At 35.3% G+C, this 21215-nt stretch overlaps 1 protein-coding gene and 1 long non-coding RNA gene across 5 annotated transcripts in view; one reads left to right on the forward strand and one right to left on the reverse strand.

The window, feature by feature from the left end:
- LOC141513391 (Fc receptor-like protein 2) overlaps positions 1 to 21215 on the forward strand; it is a 40757-nt gene that overhangs the window by 12157 nt on the left and 7385 nt on the right. For all 4 annotated transcript variants that reach the window (XM_074223144.1, XM_074223146.1, XM_074223142.1 and 1 more), the window contains exons 5-12: positions 855 to 1109; positions 1301 to 1585; positions 3142 to 3429; positions 5152 to 5430; positions 6149 to 6250; positions 10595 to 10622; positions 11363 to 11445; positions 12341 to 12409. In XM_074223144.1, the coding sequence (XP_074079245.1) occupies positions 855 to 1109; positions 1301 to 1585; positions 3142 to 3429; positions 5152 to 5430; positions 6149 to 6250; positions 10595 to 10622; positions 11363 to 11445; positions 12341 to 12409 (1389 nt within the window). The remainder of the gene's footprint in view (positions 1 to 854; positions 1110 to 1300; positions 1586 to 3141; positions 3430 to 5151; positions 5431 to 6148; positions 6251 to 10594; positions 10623 to 11362; positions 11446 to 12340; positions 12410 to 21215) is intronic.
- Positions 840 to 12974, reverse strand: LOC141513399 (uncharacterized). Its single transcript, XR_012475787.1, has 3 exons — positions 12785 to 12974; positions 5177 to 5368; positions 840 to 1539 (listed from the first exon to the last, which is right to left on the reverse strand). It is a non-coding gene; the product is annotated as an uncharacterized LOC141513399 (long non-coding RNA).

Genomic DNA, 21215 nt, shown 5'->3' on the forward strand with positions numbered 1-21215 from the left:
TTGGTTTGCAACTTCCTTCAGGAAAGGAGAAATGAAAAAGTTGGAGAGGACCCTGAGGATTTTAACATTGTACACACCAAGACACTGAGAGAGGAATCAAGAGTCAGCAAAGCATCAGAATGGGGAGCCATTCTATGCTGCTCTCCTCAGACTATATAGATAATATTCTCAGAGTTAGTCTTATAAAGGCTAGGCTTGACCATAAATAGAAGTATAGTAATGATAATTATAGCTAGCATTTATAGGATTCACAAAGTGCTTTATAAATATTAAATAATTAATATGAAAATATATTTAGTATAGTTTTACATAACTTAGATTACTTTCTGTCTAAGGGAGGGGGAGGGAAGGGAGGGTGGAGAAAAAAAGATGGAAATCAAAACCATTCTAAAAAAGATTGTTGGAAACTATCTTAACATGTAGTTGAAAAAATAAATGAATAAATTAAAAATGTATTAAATCATTTGATCTTCACAACTTTGAGAGATAGTTATTATTAGTTCCCTATGTTGTAGATAAGGAAGCTGAGGTAGGCAAAGATAAAAGATTTGCCTAGCATCACACAGGTAATAAGTGGTGAAGGATGGATTTGAACTTAGGTCAATGAAATTTTCTTTCTAGAAGCAAAATGAGTAAGGAAATTTTATCCAATAGGATGTCATCTAGAAATAAAACTCCTTACCCAAACCTAGAGTGAGAGAAACTGGTTATATTGATGCACATGTGAGGAAACAAAGAGGGTGAAACTAGAACCCCTCAATATATGACAAGTAATCTATGAGTTTCTTCATTTTAGGGATAGTCAGAAGAAGGGTCAATAAAAGTTAAACTGAGTCCTCTATTCTTTCTTACAGATGTGCTGATTCTTCAAATGCCATACATTGTATTTGAAGGAGACATATTGCTCCTGAGATGCCGAGGGAGGCATGATGTGAAACTCAAAGATATTTCATTCTATAAAGATAAAAAGCCATTTTCTGATGTCAGTGAAAATTCTATGATATCAATCCCTAAAGCAAATTCAGATCACAGTGGTCAGTATTATTGTAAGGCTAAGGGGAGGAAGTTTAATCAAAACACTTCAAAAGAGGTAAAGCTCCAAATCCAAGGTAAGAGTTTCAGTTGTGAAGGAGGGAGGGATAGGGAAAAGATTAGAAGAGCTCATAGTTGGAGCATAGAAGGGAAATAATATAAAGTCATCTGTATGTTCTTTCATCTATTCAACTGAGAACACAAAACATGTCTTCAAGGAGCTCTAACACTTACTGTCTGAGTTACCGTGTTTGCCTTCTTCGTCTAGAATTGTTTGCACCCCCTGAACTGAAAACCACAACCTCTGAGCCCACAGAGGGGACCACAGTGACCCTGAGCTGTGAGACCCAGCTCCCTCCACAGAGGTCAGACATCGAGTTGAACTTCTCCTTCTTCAGAGATGGCAGGGTCATCACCTCAGACTGGAAGAAATCCCAGAAGCTCCAGATCCCAGCCATCTGGAGGGAAGACTCAGGATCATACTGGTGTGAGGCAGAAACTGTTACTCTGGATATCAAGAAACAGAGCAAACACATGAAGATCAATGTGAAGAGTGAGTGTCACCACCAGGTGGGACTGGGTTCAAGAAGTGGCGAGCAGGGCAATGTCATTATTTTGGGTTTGGGGGCCTTTGCTAAGGACTTTTCCCTGTCTCTGAAAATGGGAGTTGTGTTAGGGAGAGTTAACCAGAATGTTTAGGGTTCCACTCTTTCTTTAATGGACATCAGCAAGGGACAAATTGAATTTCAGTGTTGACAATATTTCTACTTCTATGAAACTGATTTTTCTTTTCAAACCATCAAATCAACAATCCTACAGAAAGGAGGTAAACATTTACTAAGTCTCTACTGCTGTGCTAAGCACTTTATAAGTATTCTCTTATCTGAAACTCACAACAATCCTGTTTCATAGGTGCTAATTATGATCCATATTTTACAGCTGAGAAAACTGAAACAGACAGGAGTTAAGCAGCTTACCCAGACTCCTAGAGAACATATATGAGTCCAGATTTGACCTTAGGTCTTCCTGATTTGAATTCCAACTCTCTATCCACTGTTCCACCTAGCTGCTTCTAGCAGAGAATATTTGTTAAAGGTTTACCAAGGGCCTGGCTGTATGTTCTGTTCAGGAGGTATACAAAAGTTTGAGACCAATCCCCTACTTAAAATTATCTGAGATACAAGCCACACTCAGACAACACTCTCACAATTTAATCCTGAAATGTATGATCCTGACTCTGATGAAGAAAGGATTGGAGGTGGGGTAGGGGAGAGGGGGAGAGGGAGCAGAGGCAGAGACTGAGAGAATTCAATATGGAGCAGTAATTAAAATCTTTGTGAAGTGGTTGGAGTTTGAATAAGGAAATAGATTTCTCTCTAAATTCTCCTACATCAAAAGAAACAAACAATGGTTTCTGAATGTAAAACAAAACATACTATGTTCATTTTTTTTAGGTTTTTGCAAGGCCAATGGGGTTAAGTGACTTGCCCAAGGCCACACAGCTAGGTAATTATTAAGTGTCTGAGACAGGATTTGAACCCAGGTACTCCTGACTCCAAGGCCAGTGCTTTATCCACTACACCACCTAGCCGCCCCTATGTTCATTTTTTTTAAAAAAAAGTTTTTATATTTTTCTTTCTTATGTTTTTTTATCCCTTAGTTCTAGTTCATTTTTTACAGTTTGATCAGAAATATGGGGCATTTTTTAGGGTTTTACAAGGCAAATGGGGTTAAGTGGCTTGCCCAAGGTCACATAACTAGGTTCTTATTAAGTGTCTGAGGCCAGATATGAACTCAAGTACTCCTGACTCCAGGGCTGGTGCTCTATCCACTGCACCACCTAGCTGCCTCCTAGAAATATGTTAAACATGATTTTATACATACAACCTTTATCGTGGGGAGGGAGTGGGAAGGGAGGGTGGTGGAAAAATGTGAAACTCAAAAGCTTATAAAGGGATGAATGTTGAAAGCTACCTTTTCATGGAATTGGAAAAAAATAAAATGATAAATGAATAGATAATAAGTGAATAATAGATACATAGATACATAGATAGATAGAAAAAAGATCCTACAGCCAGGATCTTTATGTATCACTTTCTGTTCACCCAGGAATCCCTGTCTCAGGCATATTCCTGGAGATCCAGTCCTCAAGGACAGAGGTGATTGAAGGAGAAAAGCTGGTCCTCATCTGCTCAGTAGCTGAGGGAACAGGAAATATTACCTTTAGCTGGTACAAAGATGACTCCAAAGATTGTCTAAGAAAAAAGACACAATACTCATTGAAGGAAGAGTTTGTGTTTTCTATTATAAAGAAGAGTGATGAAGGAAGATATCATTGTGTAGCTGACAATAATAACGAAACCATTGTCAGCAGAGTGGTGACTGTCACTGTGACAGGTGAGTTTTGTTCTCCTACATCTCAACTTGTCTCTGAGGGAGAGTCCTCATGGGTCTTAAAGAAGTTCCAAGGAGCTCACAAAGACCAGATCTCTGGAGGGGAAAGGAGAGGTTTTAAAGAGAAAAAGTTTAAGAACTAGTGCATGGGTGATATTGTTTTACTGTTGTTGTTGTTGTTTAATCCTTTTAGTTATGTATGGTTCTTTATGATCCCATTTGGTGGTTTCTTGGCAAAGATACCAGAGTGATTTATCATTTCCTTCTCCAGTTCATTTTGCAGATAAGAAACTGAGGTATAGTGGTATTGAATTGCTCAGAATCACATAACTAGTAAGTATCTGAGGCTAGATTTGAAATCATGAAGATGAATCTTCATTACAAGCCCAGTGTTCTATCCACTATGGCACCTAGTTACCCCTAGTGTCTGTGTAGACATCTGAGGAAAAAATAGTTAGAAATTAAAGAATCACAAAATCACAGAATCTAAGAGTTGGAAAGAATGTTGGATACTCATCTGAACAAGAACAGGTTGCAACATTATTTGATAAATATTCATTCAGACTGTGCTTGGAGGTCTTCAATGAAGAACATAGTGCCTCTTAAGGTTGCCCATTCCCCTTTTGGATGAGTCTCATTGGAATAATTTTCTTTATATCAAACCTACATTTGCCATGTTGCAATTTCCCCTTCCCTGAACCAATGGTTCTAAGGACTACCTTTTAGAGGCAAGAAAGCAAAATGAATGCAACTATTATCTCTTGCAGACCTTTAAATACTTGAACTGTTATCAAGTCAAACTAAACTTTGTCTTCTACAGGTTAATGATCTTGAGTTCTTTCAATTTTCCTCAGATAAGATTATCTTGAGGCCCTTCACAATTCTTCTTCTAGACTCTTTCCAGATTATCCATGTCCTATATTATATGTTATGGCCAGGGGTGGCTAGGTGGTGTAGTGGATAAAGCACCGGCCTTGGAGTCAGGAGTACCTGGGTTCAAATCCGGTCTCAGACACTTAATCATTACCTAGTTGTGTGGCCTTGGGCAAGCCACTTAACCCCATTTGCCTTGCAAAAACCTAAAAAAGAAAAAAAAAGAATGTTCTATATGTTATGGCCAGAAATGAACACATTACTCCAGATGTGCATTCATTTTGGTAGAGAACAGTAGGACCAGTATTTCTCTAATCTTGATACACTATACTTTTCTTATTGCAGTCTAATATCAAATGATTTCTTTTACAGGTTACATCGAGCTATTGATTCATACTGAGACTATGGTCCACCAAAATCCCTGGATTCTTTTCAAATTAAATATTACCTCACCATGCTTCTTCTGTATTTTTGAAGTTGACTTTTTTTGACCCAAGTGTAAAATTTAAATTCATTCCTATTAAATTTCTACTCATTCAACCCAACATTCAAAGTTAGTGCAATCTTTTGGATTCTGACACTTTCATTTGGATTAGCTAGCTTGCCTAGCTTTTAGTCCCCTGCAATTGTGATTAGCATATCATTTATTCTTTTATTAAAAGCATGGAATTATTGAAAACGTCAGTATAATACTCTAGTTGAAATCCCAGCATAAGATCTGAAATTTAGATATTATAGGAGCCAGAAATTTCTATGTAGAAATGTTTGTGATTGACATTTTTTGCATTTGGGGTTCATAAGCATATTTCAAGACTAGAACCACCCTCTGATATGTTTCATTATTTCTGTCAGTTCCAGTGTCTCGTCCCCTTCTCACCTTCAGTGCAGTTGAGATGGAAGCTATTGTGGGGGATGTGGTGGAGTTTCGATGTGAAGTCCTCAGAGGTTCTGCTCCAATCTTCTATCAGTTTTATCATAAAGGTTTAATCTTGGAGACCATCTTGGCCCCATTTGGAGGTGCAGTATCCTTTAACCTCTCTGTGACTATTGAACATTCTGGGAATTACTCCTGTAAGGCCAACAACAGTTTCAGTAGTCAACTCAGTGAGATGTTGGAACTTTCCATCCAAGGTAAGTTAGAAGTCCCGAGATCCATTCCAGAATCCCAAAAGGGTATAAAAAACAAAGCTGGAAAAAATACTTCCTGTTATGTTGATCCACAAACCAGTGCTTTCTGAAAAAAGGGCTACCTGGGATATTTAATCATATCTGGAAGAAGTTTATTCTGGGCCAGGGCTGTCCAAAATCTGGTGGGCCTGCAGTGCTATTTTATTGGCCCACAAAATAATAAAATGATAATTTGCATAGAATGAATATTATATGTTTTTAATTCCATCACTAATAAATAATCTTGTTGATGTTAATTTTCTTTGGTGTTTTTAAGCAGTAATATAGATGGAACATATTATACAGAATTTTCAATTGATCTGTGGGATGTGTTCCATCTGTACAAAGCATACTAGACAATATATACCTACCTTTATACTATTGTGTTGTTGCTTTGTTGTTTTGTGTTTGCTTTCTTATTTTGTACCTTTGCCTGTTGCATTGATGACACACATTCCCCTACTTTCTAAGAAGTTATGAGGCAACTTTTTATATCTAAGAACCTTGGCCCCAGAGACCTCATGAAGCTCTGTGTCTGATGACTGTGAACTATATTTTTTATTGTGGATGAGGCCTTCAAATTATTATTATTATTTTATTGAGACCCCAAGATAACCTAGAGTTGGACATCCCTACTCTAGAGCTCACATTCAGATTTCTCTCTCTTCCCTAAATCCTGCAGAAAGGTACCTACCCATCTTGATAGTCACTGTGTCTTTGCTGGGCATCCTGGGTTTTACAGCTGTTGCCCTTCTGATTTTCTTCAAGCTCAAGAAGAATTCAGGTTTGTAGACCCTATGATTACTCTCTATTAAGACCATGAAAATAGGTTGATTTCAAGGCCTATCCACTAGAACAGTGGAAGACTGAGTTTTGATCCAAAGGGAACCCCAAGAGTTATGTGCTCTACTAATTAGAGGGTGGATAGATGAGTTGAATCCAATCTTCTTTGTTACACACACACACACACACACACACACATATATATGTCCAATATTACCTCTTGTATCCTAACTCTCCAAGATTTTTTCCACTCTGCTCCATCTTTTTTCCACTCTGCTCCATCTTTCTCTGTATAAATTACCTGACTCCTTTTCATGAATCAAGTGTGTTCTCCATGAATAGAAAAGTATAAAGACAGACAAAATATTTAGCTAGTAAGTAAGTTAGTTAGTTAGATAGATGGATAGATAGATAGATAGATAGATAGATAGATAGATAGATAGAGGGATGGATAGATAGACAGATAGATAGATGATTTTTGGATCCTGACACTTTCATTCAGATTAGCTATCTCTCCTAGCTTTTTAGTCCCCTGCAGTTGTGATTAGAATATCATTTATTCTTTTATTAAAAGAATAGATGATAGAACATTTATTAATATTTATAACAAATGCAAGCAAAAAAAGGTGGGGGGAGGGAGAATAATTCCTATCCTACATTCGAAGGAGAGAAAGTAACACATTAAAGGCATCTGGAAAAAGGAGAAAAATTGTACCTGGGCCGGGGGTGGGGTGGGGAACAAGGCAGCTGGTGAGAAGGTAGAAAAGTCTGGAAAGTGAAGAGTGAAGCTGAGGATGAGGTGTACCTTAAGTATGATGATTGGATCGAGAAACTCACCAATAAGAAGAGAGGGATGCAAGACAGAGGCATCTCCTGGATGAAAAACCTGCTATTGAGAAAATGTTAAGTCTTCAGAGTGAGGAGTAGAACTGGGTAGTTGAACTCCAAACATTACCTGAGTACCCAAAACAGTATCTTGACAGTCATTGATAAACTTTGATTTCCCCTCCCCTGTATATCTACACTTTCCTCCCAGATCATTTTATAGAATAATAGGTGCACGTGGGAAATAAGGCTCTCCAATATAAGGCAATAATTTGTCATTAAGAGACATATCTTCCCCTCTTTTTCAGTTTGATCAAGAATGAGTATATTGCCCAGGATGAGGACACCTAGATCACTTAAGTGACTTGCCCAAATTCCCATAGATACTAAGTAGCAGAACTAAAATTCAAATTCAGTCCTTCTGAGTCCAAATTCATTATTCACTGTACCATGCTTCCTCATGGTGTTTCAGTACCATCTTAGACACTACTTGTGAGACTGTAGGCAAAACACAATCACAGATTCAGTTTACTAAAACCTGTAAAATGAGCATAATAATATCTGTATTTTTAACTTCAAAGAATATGCATAAGGAACAAAATATAATGTATGGTGCAAAGTACCTTGCAAATCTTAAGTCTCTTTGTAAGCATCAGATATTTTGTGATTAAAAATATAATATTAAGTAATTAGTACTTGCCAAATAAATAATTAATATTTTAAAAAATAAAATCCTTTAGAACCATAGGGTAATGTTGTAAAGAGAACTAAACAATCAAGAGAACTGGGTTATTGTCCTAGGACTTGAGCTGCTACTTTAATGTATTATTAATTAGTTAATATGTCAATAATTTGTATGATATTGAACAATTTACTTAATCTCTTTGAGCCTCAATTTCTTGATTTCTTTCTTCTTTTGTTAAAAAAAGAAAGTAATATCTACTTTCTTCCTGCCTCATAGCTTTTTGAGGGGAGCAATAAAAGAGATAATGGATATAAAAGCATTTTAAAAGTCTGCCACACTAAATCTAAAATTAAAATTTATTTCTTAACTTACTCTACCAGCAGAATGATTAAATCTAGAAACATTCCCCTAAAATATTTTCTGGTCTACTCTGACACCAAAGACATAGTGGGGAAAGTTAATGGACCAAACTCATTAGCTTGGCCAGTAATCCCAGTCTCAGTATTAGTCAATAGGGAAGTCCTCTGGTTATCACAGAAGGCTTGCAGGTGTAGCACTAATACTAAAAAATCACAAATAAGAGTTTGAAGAGAATTTAGCATCCATCTGCTTCAACTCATACTTGAAGGGGAAAAATCTATCACAGCATACTCAACAAATGAACATCCAGTCTTTGTCTGGGAAACCAGCTACATTCTTAAGCAGCCCAAAGTATATTTAAATAATTCAAAGTATATTTAAATAATTCAATATATTTATTTAATATATATTTAATATAATATATATTTATATAATATATAATATAATATGTATTTAATATATAATATAATATATATTATAAATAAATATTTGAAATAAATATTTAAATATATTTAAATAATATATATTTAAATAATTCAATTTCTGAGGAAGATTTTTATGACTTGAGCCTATGCTCTGCTACTGATTCTTCCCTGTAGAGTCCAACAAAATAAAGTTAATCTTGCTTCTAGGTAACAGCTGTTAAGTATTTGAAGGATTCTGTAATATCCTTCTTAAGATAAACATCTCTCGTCCTATCAATTGATCTTTCTTTGGTTTGGGCTTCAGTTGCTTCACCATTTTGGATGCTCTTCTTTAGACTATCACTAGATTATTGATGCTTTTCCTAAACTGTGGTATCCTAAAATGGGCTATGGCTTATCCAGGGCAGAGGACAGAGGAAGTGTCATCTCCCTTTTCCTAAAAATTATGCACCTCTCTAATTTACCTCAAGATCACATTCAGTTTTAACTGCCCTTTAACACTGTTGCCTCAGAATGAACTTAAAGTCCACTGACTCCCCAAACTTTTCTCAGATAAATACCCAATATAGCTTGCTTTTGTGAATTTTTTTATATATGACAACTATTGACAAACATTCTAATGAGCAAAAAAAAAACAACAAAATACAAAAAGCAAGCTATATTTGATCCAAGAGACAATAAGAAGCCCCAAGGACTGTTTTTAGTATGCAAAAAGATGTACCAAAAGGTAGTTTAATATTTCATGCATTTAATGCTCAAATAAGAATAATATAGGTACAAAAAACTAAATTATGTTACATTATTCACAGTAAGCAAACTATATCCTTATGGAGTAAGACACATGACACAGCAGCCAATGTTGAAACATATGCAGAATCAAAAATTATTCTATCTATTCTAACTCCTTTTTTCTTCAACTATACATATTTTGTTACTATGACTGCTACTACTAGTCCTTTCATATCAAATAGGACCACAATGACCAACCAAGTGATTGATGGCATGAGTTGAACAATTATGCCTATTATAGTGAGGGGTATGCTGTATAAGCATATTCACTACAATGGTTCCATTTCATGGCCTGAGGACTATTGGAATTGGTCTAACTGCCATGGGAATCTCTTGGTCTTAAATTGGTTTTGCTTCCTCCCATGTCACCAAGGCATCACAGCACATCCTCACACTGGAGTGTGATATCTGGCAACAGAATGTAACAAACCTGATACATCTTAACTTGTCTTTTGATGGACTGATTGTCAGTTTGGTCTTTCCTCACAGACCTTCCTTGGTTTCTCTTTCTCCATCAGTGAGGAACCATAGTGTACTACCAAAGCCAGACAAGCATGACATCTGGTGACAGAATGCAACAATTCAATAAATCTTAACCAGCCATTTATTGAATCTATTCTCAGGATGACCTTTCCACTCAATCCTTCAACTTTTGACTTGTAGCTTTAACATTAAGACAATGTCAGCTTGGCTTTCATAGGACTATACTGTTCTGCTGTAAGTGCACTCCTTAGAGCTCAATCTCATTAGATGCTTCTGGAACCACAAAGCTTTCCAAGCTTCAGGCCTCTCTCTCAGGGTGAACCCATTCCAGGGAAGCTCTGCCCTTCAAGAAGCAAAAAAAATACTCCTTGGGAGTCCCCTTGATTTCTCTAGGATCAGTTGTATTATAGTACTGAATGACTTGAGGTCATGCATTTTATGATTATCTAAGAACAATTGTATTAAAGTCTCTTAACCAATGGTACTAATGGCTGGAAATATGATTTGGTTAGTCTTGAGCTATAAGAATCTCAATTTGGCAGTGAATAGGACAGAAAGACTAGAGGGAAGGGAAGGGGAGGAAAGGGGAGGGGAGTGGAAGGGAAAGGAAGGGAGGGAATGACGAAGGGAGGGAGGGAAGAAGGGATGGAAGAAGGAAGGAAGGATGTAAGGAAGGGAGGGAGGAAGTGAGGAAGGGAGGAAAGGAGGGAAGGAGGAATCAAGGAAGTTACTGTTCCATTTCTCTGCTATTATGCTGTTCCTCTACTTTGTTTTTCAGGAGGAAGTCCTGTCCCTGAGCCTTTCAGGTGATGTTTCTGTCTCTTCTGTTTTTCTCTTTTCTGGCACCAAACTACAAACATGGAACTGGGTCTAGTCATTTGTCTTAGGCTGATTGTGTCCAGGTTCTTTTTTACATGAAAAATTGGTAAAGGTAAAAACAATTCACAGTATGCAATCACTGCCCATAGCCCAAATTTGTTACCTTGGTTATACAATTACTATTCTACTTAGATCTACCATTAAATATCATGCTAATTTAAATATATAACTTACAGACTTATTAGATGATGTACATTTGTCTATTTGTTATCTAATTCCATTCATATCAGAATCTTGTGCTAAGATTATTTAGAAGTCCTTAAGTAATTTGCACTGGATTTGCCCATCTCATTCAACATATATTCCAGTCCAAGAACAAGAACGTAAAATAAAAAGAGTTCAATTACTGCTTATCCCACATGATACTTATAAGGATGAGGATAGCTGATAACATATCAGTGGGTCAGAGAAACACATTTTCTGGGGCCTGTCACCAGGCTTCCAAAGTTCATCTTTTAGTTTAGATTCCCTTTTGGTCTATTTCATGACTGGTGTTTCCCCTGTCATGTCGATGTAAACCACCTTATAAGTTGTCCAGAGCTCTTGGATTCTGGTTTCCCTTTAACTCTCTCCTCCCACCCCATTCTCAGGCTTCTCTCTCTTGGACAGACACTCACATTCTGTGTTGTTATTATCCCAAGTTATAATATATTTCCATGCCTCACAGGAACCTATCTATCACAAATCCCCAAAAATCTGGACATTCAAAGTCAATCACCCCAGTGGAGCTGCAACCAATATATGTCAATGGTAAAATCTTTTCCCATTGGAATAGGATTCTAGGGGAGGCATATGAGGTTGGGGGGAGGGAAGAAAACATATATATACATATATATATATATATGTATATATATACATATATATATCTCACTAACTATATACAAGTACTATTCTAAGTTATAAATATTATCAATTTTGATTCTCACAACAAGCATGTAAGGTAGGGGGTTTTTATATCCATCTTATAGTCGAGGAAATTGAAAAAAGCAGAGGTTAAGTGAATTGGCTAGGGTCACATAGCAAGTAAGTGTCTAAGTCCAGGTTTGAAATTGAGTCTTTCTAACTTTAGGTCCAGTCTCATATGCTCTGAGTCATTTAGCTATCACTTAAGGAGAGAGGGAAGGAGAAAGAGAGACAGAAATAGAAATAAACAGAAAGAAGGGGAGAGAGAGAACAAGAGCGAGAGCAAGAGCAAGAGCGAGAGCGAGCGCGAGAGAGAGACAGAGAGAGACAGAGAGACAAAGAGACAAAGAGACAAAGACAGAGAGAGATGAGGGGGAGGGAGGGAGGGGAGGAGGGGGGAAGAGAGAGAGACAGACAGAGAGTTTCTGCTTAGGTCCAGTCATTCATGATAAATTAATAGTGGAAAGAATATTAGGATCTGGAGTTTGGGATCTAGATTCAAATATTGGCCCTATTATTTTTTTATTCATTCCAAGGTCATAATCTCCTTGAAATTGGATTTACTAAAATGTAAGATGAGAAAGTTGTTAAACTAGCTTCTGAGTTGCTTCCGTTTTTGATCTATGATTTTATGCCACTTCTAGAATTATGAAGGGGAATATTGTTTGGGAGAAGGATGGGAAGAAGATTCAGTGATTTGAAACCATGGCCAGAATTCCTTATGAAACCTCTTCTCTTCCAGTGACTACATTCAGTGAAGATGTGGTCTATTCTGAAGTATGGAATGCAAAGCAAGAAAATATAAGCACAGGTAAGACACTGGTCAGTTGTTACAATTCAGAATCATATCTTTGCTAGGGTTTATGGCATGTATAATCAGATTACACTATCTCAAAATGAACTGATTTCCTTTGTAAGGAAATAAATTCCCATTACTAGAGATATTTCAGCAGAGATCAGTTATCTATTTATGGGTTTTGGTGGCTGAAGGAATTCATACATAAAAAAGGGGGGTTGGATGAAATGACCTCTTAGCTCTTTTTCGTGATTATAAGAGCCTATGGTGTGAATCATTGATCAAGACCTCTTGGTGAAAGTTTATATTCTCTGGTGTAACCTATTATTAGAAGAAGATAATTCCATAGTGTGGTCCACAATGCAGAGAAAAGTTCTATTCAACACTTACTTATTGAGTTCCGACTTGGGCAGCTAGGTGGCACAGTAGAGGGAGTACTGGACTTGAAACAAAGAAGATTCCTCTTTCTAAGTTCAAATCTAGTGTCAGACGGTTTCTAGATGTGGGATTCTGGGCAAATCACTTCATCTGGTTTGCCTCTGTTTCCTCATCTGTAGAATGATTTGGAAAGGAAATTACAAACCACTCCACTGTCTCTGCCAAGAAAATCCCAAATGTAGTCACAAAGAGTCAGACATAACTGAAATGACTCAACAAAAATGTCTGTAAACTTTGTTCTTTGTGGCGTAGTAAGACACAATGAGAAAAAAATAAGGAATAAGGAAAAATTAATAAAGGAATTATCAATCACTGCTGTCTGTGGTGGAGCAAAGGACAGATGAGACTGAAAAAAAAGGAAAATTCAAGATTTTATTCACTGCAGGTTCAGAAACAGGTGGGTTAGGAGCCATTTGTGGAGGGGATGCTGATGATGAAGATGTCTTGCTTACTCAATGTATCTCATATAGATGTCCAATCTATTAAAAATCCTCTGGTACAGTCTTGTCCTCCTCTGTAGATTTACCCTCTTAGGAGTACTGATACATGAGGATTCAGAAAAGCTTCTAGTGGATTTGCTTCTCCATTTCAGGTCACATGTAGAGATGGACTTCACTGCTAAATATCTCTGACAAAATTGATCTTAATACAATTCTAGTTTGCTATTACAATAACTAGATCAGGAAGTGAGAGTCAGCTCAAATCTTAATAGTTCTTGAATGGGATGCATAGATACATTGAGTAGTAAATTTTAAGGCAAAGAAGATTAAATAAATTACTTATAATAAAAATGTTTGACTTTGATTCAGGTAGCAATAATAAACCAAAATAAAATTTTATCATTTTGGTAACACTACACTACACATTCTATCATTCTTCATTTCTTTTCTTTTTTCTTTGTAAACTAAAACTGGAGATACTTCTATTTTAGGCTTAAAATTCTTAATCCAGTTTTGAAAGCTGTGTCACATCCTCTGCTAATTATATTACCATGACAAAAGAATTTTATAGGGAGAGCTCTTATAAACTAAATAGCCCACCAATTGTAAGGCTTCATGGTCTCTATTATTTTTGATTCAAATGGCAATTCAAAATGATCTCTCTATATAATAACTTTTATATTTTTATCCAATGTTACCAATATTAAACTGTCACACCTACAATAAATGACTGAGGCATACCTTTTTCCCTCCTTCTTTAATACTTGCCCTTATCAGTGAGATTTGCTATTTGAGGAGAAAGGCGGGAATATATTATTAGTTTGATTTTAGATATATCATAGGTAATCAATTGTATGATATAATGCCATAACCAAGCTGAGAATTAGCCAGGTGGGAAAATTTCCTAATTACCAAATTGGGAATAGGTCAAGAAAATCCTACTTACACCTTCACAAGATCATTTTCTAGACTTTCCCAAGGACAGACATTTTACCAATGGCAGTCCTCAGATTACAAGGGCACCTGGAATTTTCTTTCAGTAATGAGCCAGCAGCCTTAAATAAGAGCAGATATTTATACCTGGATATAAGATTTAGTGTAGTAGCAAATTTAAATCCCAGAAGATTCTTCCTCAAACAGAAAAATTTCACTAATTGCAGCTTAGGACTTGATAATTTTTATTTTCCTCATGGATTAGCCTCAAACTCGCATCTAGAATTTTTTAAATAAATTTGATCTATTCATAACTATCATCCCCACCTTGATCTGAAGATAAAGACAAAGGGAGAGCATCAGACCATTTCTAGAAAACAATGGGATAAGATGAGATGAGGTTCCCCCAACAGAGACCATCTAAGCAAATGGGTCATACCTGGCACAATTTCCTGTGAAAACTCTGGTTATCAGAGGGAGCTATGGCTTTAGGAATAGGGAGCAATATATTCCTTAAGGATAATTTATACACAATAATAATCTTTTTGGGGATAAGTATTCAAAGAGGGGTGCCAGTTAGCTGATTGGTCACCAGTAGATACGACTTGGAAGACAAGATGATTAAAAATTACAGAAATTGCACAAGTAACTGTCATGTAAGTTGTCAGTGGTGTAGTGTTTGGAGTAATCCACTCTTGCTTAAATCTCTTATCCCTTGTGTGCCACACTGAACCTAAAACTATTAAAAAGAATACCTGGAGATGAGTCCCAAGACATTCTTGTGTTATTGTGTTATTCTTGTGTTACTGCTTTTATTTCTTCACCACACTCATATACAGTGAATAGTTGGTTCAAATGTTGATGTTAAAAGATACAATTACATGAGTTTCCAAATGATTCAAAATGACAACTACTATTCAAAAGTTTCATTTCTCCATTTTGGGTGGGATAGGTCATACTTCCTCAAATACTAAAGCTGCAAAGTTTCACAGCAGCCTGTCCACAGGGTTTGTTCCAAAAAAACTTCACATAAAAAAAAATCTCTAAGAGGACATTACCCTGTTTAACCCCCAACAGTAAGTCACCATTATTATTTTCTAATTGTTTTAATAAACTTTAATTTTCATATCACAGATATATTTAAAATGTAATAATTTTCAGATTTTAAGCGGAAGAAACTTGCTTTTAAAAGCTTCTCAGTTTTCTTTTATTTAAAACATCATAATCAGGTAATAATAATTTAGTTAAATACCTTTAAAATTTATCAATTCATAGAAAGTTAATTATCTTATTACCCCTGGCATTTTCATGCTAATTATAGTAGTTTATGTGGTGCCTATCACGTACCACTCTTTTTCTCTTTCTTGAAAGTTGCTTAAGCCTAATTTTAGTAATATTTTAAAATGTTTAGTTTGTAATTTCTCAATTTGTTAACATTCCATAGCAATTAGAAAAAATATTTGTAAATAGGATATCATTTTGTTCAGATGCATTCCCACAAAGTTTGAAAGTTATAGTGTTAGTCCTTTACACAGGAACTGTGTTAAGTACTTCACAATTATTATTATTAATAACCCTCTTATTACACATAGGTGTAAATATTTATTATTTGATTTGTACATACAAGATCTAATTAAATTCTTTGATTTACTACCATTATAATATTCTCAACTCAATTTTCATTTATGACTAGTGGCAATAATTAAACTTCATTTTGCACAAAGTTCCATTATATTTAGTTGATTTATGTTAAAAAATATTTCTGTTAATACTCTCAACATCCTGTTGCTGCTTTTTTTCTTTGTTACTCATAGAATCAAACCAATTTCTTTAAATTCTCTAAATTACTAGTACTTTAGCACGATTATTTTAAACCTAAGCAGAGATAATCCTTTCTCTCTCAATTAATTTACATGCATTTTTTGAGGCTTATTTTGTATACTTAAATTATTTTTGGGGAGGAAGATATATAACAACTATGAAAGGAGCATTGATTAAAAATTATTTCTAAATCATTTCTGTTTAAGTGGGACTAAGATTCTTTCTGAAATTGCCTTTTCAAAACTCCAAAACCCTTTACATAGAATTTGAATTTATGCTGTCTGTACGTACAATTTTTAACTTTCACCACTTTTCCATTCATTCTCAATTTCTCTAATTTCTCCTTGAAACAATACTGCTCCTTCTTAACCTTTCTAATTTTCCTTATGCAATGCTGCTCTTTTTATCCTTTACTTTCTTAATTCCTCCAGCAAGTCACTTTTTCATTCTTTAGTGGTTACAATTTCACATTTCATATTAATTTCATATTACAATCACAGAGATTTTGGTAAGTGATAAACAAATAAACCCCAAAACTATGGCATTTTAGGATGCCATAGATTTCAGAAAGCAGGATGGTTCTGGAGAAGAAATCATCTCTTTCATCAAAGTTAACATTTTTAATACTGGAAAAGCATTTATCCAGCTATTTTATGAAGGAATTCACTTGAAAATGACCTAGGGTTCAACCAAGGTCCAGGAAGGACACAGGAATTGGACTACTGGAAAACTATGATAGAGATTGTATTTTTTGATGGGCTCATGGCTTATTTTCTTTCAAATCACTAAAATTAAGTATATTTTGTTTTAATTTGCAAGTTCTGCCTCTTTTTTTTTAAGATTTTACAAGGCAGTGGTGTTAAGTGACTTGCCCAAGGTCATACAGCTAGGTAATTACTGTGTTTGAGATGGGATTTGAACTCTAGAACCAGTGTTCTATCCACTGCACCACCTAACTACCTCACAAGTTCTGCTTTTGTCTCAAATTTACAAAATTTAATTTGATATTTTCTAATCTGATCACTCTTGATTATTTATGATTAAGATCATTTATGTCTTTTCATGGCTTTCAGATTGACCAACCTTACTTTCAAAGCCACTGTCATTGTGAAGTGCTCAAAATTACCATCTTGTTGCTATAATTAATCCTAGTAACAGGAAAGATTCTAAAGACCTTTCCCTATGATTAAATGTTACAGAACTCCACCAGTAGCTACCACTCTCTGCAACTAGAAACACAGTGTCCTGATCTTCCAGTCATAGGCACAGTTTCCAGCAACATTGTCTTTTTTCCTTTTCCCTTCTTATGCCTTTCCAATATTTTTAGAGTGTGGGAAATAGGGGTTCCTGTCCTGAAGAGGCATTTGGTTTAATGACCTTCAGCCTTTATGACAGGTTTCTGGAGATCTAGTCATAGACTAGATCTCAAAGGAGGTCTATCTAATCACATCCTCTATCAGGTGTACATACACTTAATTTATTCCTATGTCTGTCCTTTGCTTGAACCCCTATCCTTATTTTAATCTATCTTCAATACTTACTTGCAATTTGAATTTATTTTCCCTAATCAATTGATTTCAACACAAGTTTTACTGTGTTTCTAATTTCCTTACACAAATGTTTTAACTGAAGTCATATGATTAAACTTCATATACTTTTGACTGCTTTCTAATTTCAAAACAAGTTTTCTTTTTCTGGGTGCACTTTGGGGACCACCATCAAATTGGGATCCTTAATCAGGATTTATTTGAAGAACTCCAATTCTATCTTTTTTCCTATTCTTTTCTAAAAATAGTATGATGATTTTCTTTTTCTGTTTTTTTAATAATAAAAGTTCTTTCCTACAATCAATTTAACATAATTTTAAATACAGTTTTTAGTATGCCTTTATTCTACACTGAAATTAAAGTCAATTTCACAGATTGATACCCCAACTTCAAATTTATATTGGCTAGCTACAACTTTTTCAGGCTTAGCAAACTTTTAAAATTATGAGTTGTCAAATTATTTTAGCTCATGAGTTTTACTCTAAAGTTACCTATATTATTTTCTTACTTTTTTCCTATTTTATTACTTCATTGAATTCCTATTTCCCTGAATTTCTCCTGAGCATATTAATAACTATTAAGGCAGTTCTTAAAGCGGAAATTTCAGTTTTAAATCAATCTCTAGACACTTTAAAGATCTCTTTTAAGTAATAACTGATCAGTGAATTTTGATGCTGTTGTTTTCTTTAAACTCTAAAAAGTTTGCTAGTACCCCATAAAACTCATCAAAATACTTAAAAAAGACCATCTTGGTTATACTATGGAAATGAAAGAAATATTGATTCCTTTTTCATAAATTTGGTTTTCAGTATTTTATTTTTGTGTCTTAGTTTTCAACTCATTTCTATTTCTGTCTTTCATCTCATCAGTTTCCAACATGCTCAGTATTGGAAAGAGAGGGGGGAAAAGAGATATTTGTCCTCTTTTAAGGCTTTTTTTGAAAATTTATTTTTTAATAAGTTGTTTCTTTTGGTTGGTCATACAAAAGCAAAGGTACAGGTAAAACACCTGTTAGTTATTGGGTAGCACAAAACACAAATATCATAGCACAGACAGCAGACATATTTCCCATTCTCTGAAAGATTTTCCTAATTGTATAAGGTCACTTCCTATCTGCAATAAAGAACTCACCTTTCCAAAGAATCCATTATTCCTAAACTTAGTTTCATCATTTACAAAATTGACATACACAGAGAGAATATAACAATACACAACATTAAATCAGACCTGAATTTCTAAGTTTTTCTCTAGAGTTTGAAGTTAAGATCTTAACTGTCTCCACTATTAAGAATTTATTAAGAATTTATGACCATCTTGTAGCTGGGTTATGCTGCCAGCCTAAGATAATCCTTCTGTTTCCCAATTATGTTAATACTTTTAGAATTGAATAAAGATGATATGTAATTTAGTAAAAATGCAAATTGCTTTAGTCTAATTTGCCAGTTGACTTACCCATTGAAAGTGCACTTTGTATTAGAACAAGTCCCTAATAGATGGAAGAGCTGGTTAAAGTTCCATCTTTCTGGACTTTTTTTGGCCAGTGTAAAATAACTGGAAGAAAAACTAAGAATGATGAAGAATTTAGTGCTATCAATGCTTCTTTTGTTCTAAACTGATTTGGGGATATTCAATAAATTTCCACAACTTTCTAAGTAATCAAAAGTTCCATGCCTTGACCAAAACAGTTCCCTAAACCCTTTATATTTTCAAATCAAACTATACAATCTAATGGTTCTATCTCTAGTCATCCCTACCCCTAGATAAGGGATGCACCCTTTTGCAAGCCACCAATGGAAATCCTAGAGGATATATTTCTCTTCTTATACCTGACCCCAAAATCTCCTGTGGATATCCCTAACCAGAAGTGACACTCTTTCATAGGAACTTCCCCTAAGAGAATTGGGCAAGATTCCCAAGAACCCACTTTAGTGGCTAATTCTTCCAAGAAATTCAACTAAAAGCACTGGAAATTAACTCCTTTGACTATAAACCAAGGTTGGGGGGGAGTAATCTCCTACCTACCTGAGAATCCACCTTTATAGTATCTTTCCTTCAGCTAAACTAATATTCAGGAATCTGTTTTGGCAAATTCTTCAATGCTTCCATTCTTCCAGTTTTGGGTTTAACCTCTAGGGTCCTAAGAATAGTCAACCAGGACCTAAATGAATATTCAACAAAATTCATTTTTTTCTTTTCTTAAAAACTTCCTGAACATTTACCTCTGCTAGTGACTGACTTATTCCTAATCAAATATAAGTGAAAATAGCTTTTTTCCTTTCCTCATCACTGTACACCAAAACAAGCCTTCTTCTCAGGTCAGGAGAGTGTGGAATTATCCCCAGAATAGTCACAGTCATGACAACTTATTATTGAGTCAAGGAATCTCACCCTTAAGACTGTTAGTTATAACTTGAAATATTGCCCTCTCAAGTTGGTGTCAGAGCACTTGAATTCTCTGACTCTACCTTTCCAGGGACTGGTTAAAAGATTTTTCCTCTCAACCAATTTAAAAGATTTCTTTACAGATGACACAAATGATTTAATTTCTCCTTGTCTGTTTTTTTTTTGTTTTTCTTGGGGTTTTTTAGGTTTTTGCAAGGCAAAGGGGGTTAAAGTGGCTTGCCCAAGGCCATACAGCTAGGTAATTATTAAATGTCTGAGATCGGATTTGAACCCAGGTACTCCTGATTCCAAGGCTGGTGCTTTATCCACTACGCCACCTGGCTGCCCCCTTAATTTCTCCTTGTCAAAAGAATATAAAAAAAAATCAATTTCAACCCTGCCAACAGGAAGTTTTAAAATTAGCTAAAAATGAGGAAATATCACTTTCACTGTTGAATCTCTCTGGTCTTGTTAGAAAAACTTGAGGAAAAAAATAGCCTATGTTTAAAAAGTTAAAATTTATGGTCATATTAATTTTTTAATAATAATTAGATTTGAGTGCTCTGGAGTATATAAATTAAGAAAAATTAACCACAAATTTTACCCATCCCTTCTTAACCCAAATAGCAACCTTTCTTAAAATAAATTGAGTAAATCAAGGCAGATTCATCTATCATTAAGAGTTGTACCTTAGGTTCAGAGAATTTGGAAGTCCAATCTTCCAAGGCCAGTGTCCATGGTGGTGGTGGGGGGAGCAGTGAAAATTCAACCTGGTGTGCACTTGTTTCTTGGCTGGGCTAAAGAAGTTGAAGTCTATGCATAGTTGTTTCATGTAGGGTGATAAATAATGTGGAAAATAACATTTTTCTGTCTACAATAAAAGAGACTGGAGCAGAACTCTGAACCAATGTCACTTTATTAAAGAAACCATGGTCCCTTCGTCATTAGATCCTCTAATGAAGTGAACCTCAGATTTCCTCATGATCTAAGATATTCTCTCCTTCAAGGGCTCTACTTTTATAGCCATTTTTTATCTCAAAGACAGAATAATTTCATTGATTGACATATGATTCATAGGTTAGAATAAGCTAGAATAAACAAAACAACATGCCAGGATCACAATTTGAGCAAGGCAAAAAAAAAAAATCTTTGCTAACTTGGTGGTAATAGGATAGATAAACTCCTTATGTTAGACAAGAGGAGATGGTATGTAATAATTAGGTGGTTATAAGATGGTCACTTGCTTGTGTTGGATGAAAG

Source organism: Macrotis lagotis, chromosome 2 (genome assembly GCF_037893015.1).
Source record: "Macrotis lagotis isolate mMagLag1 chromosome 2, bilby.v1.9.chrom.fasta, whole genome shotgun sequence".
In the NCBI taxonomy this organism is placed as follows: Eukaryota; Metazoa; Chordata; class Mammalia; order Peramelemorphia; family Peramelidae; genus Macrotis; species Macrotis lagotis.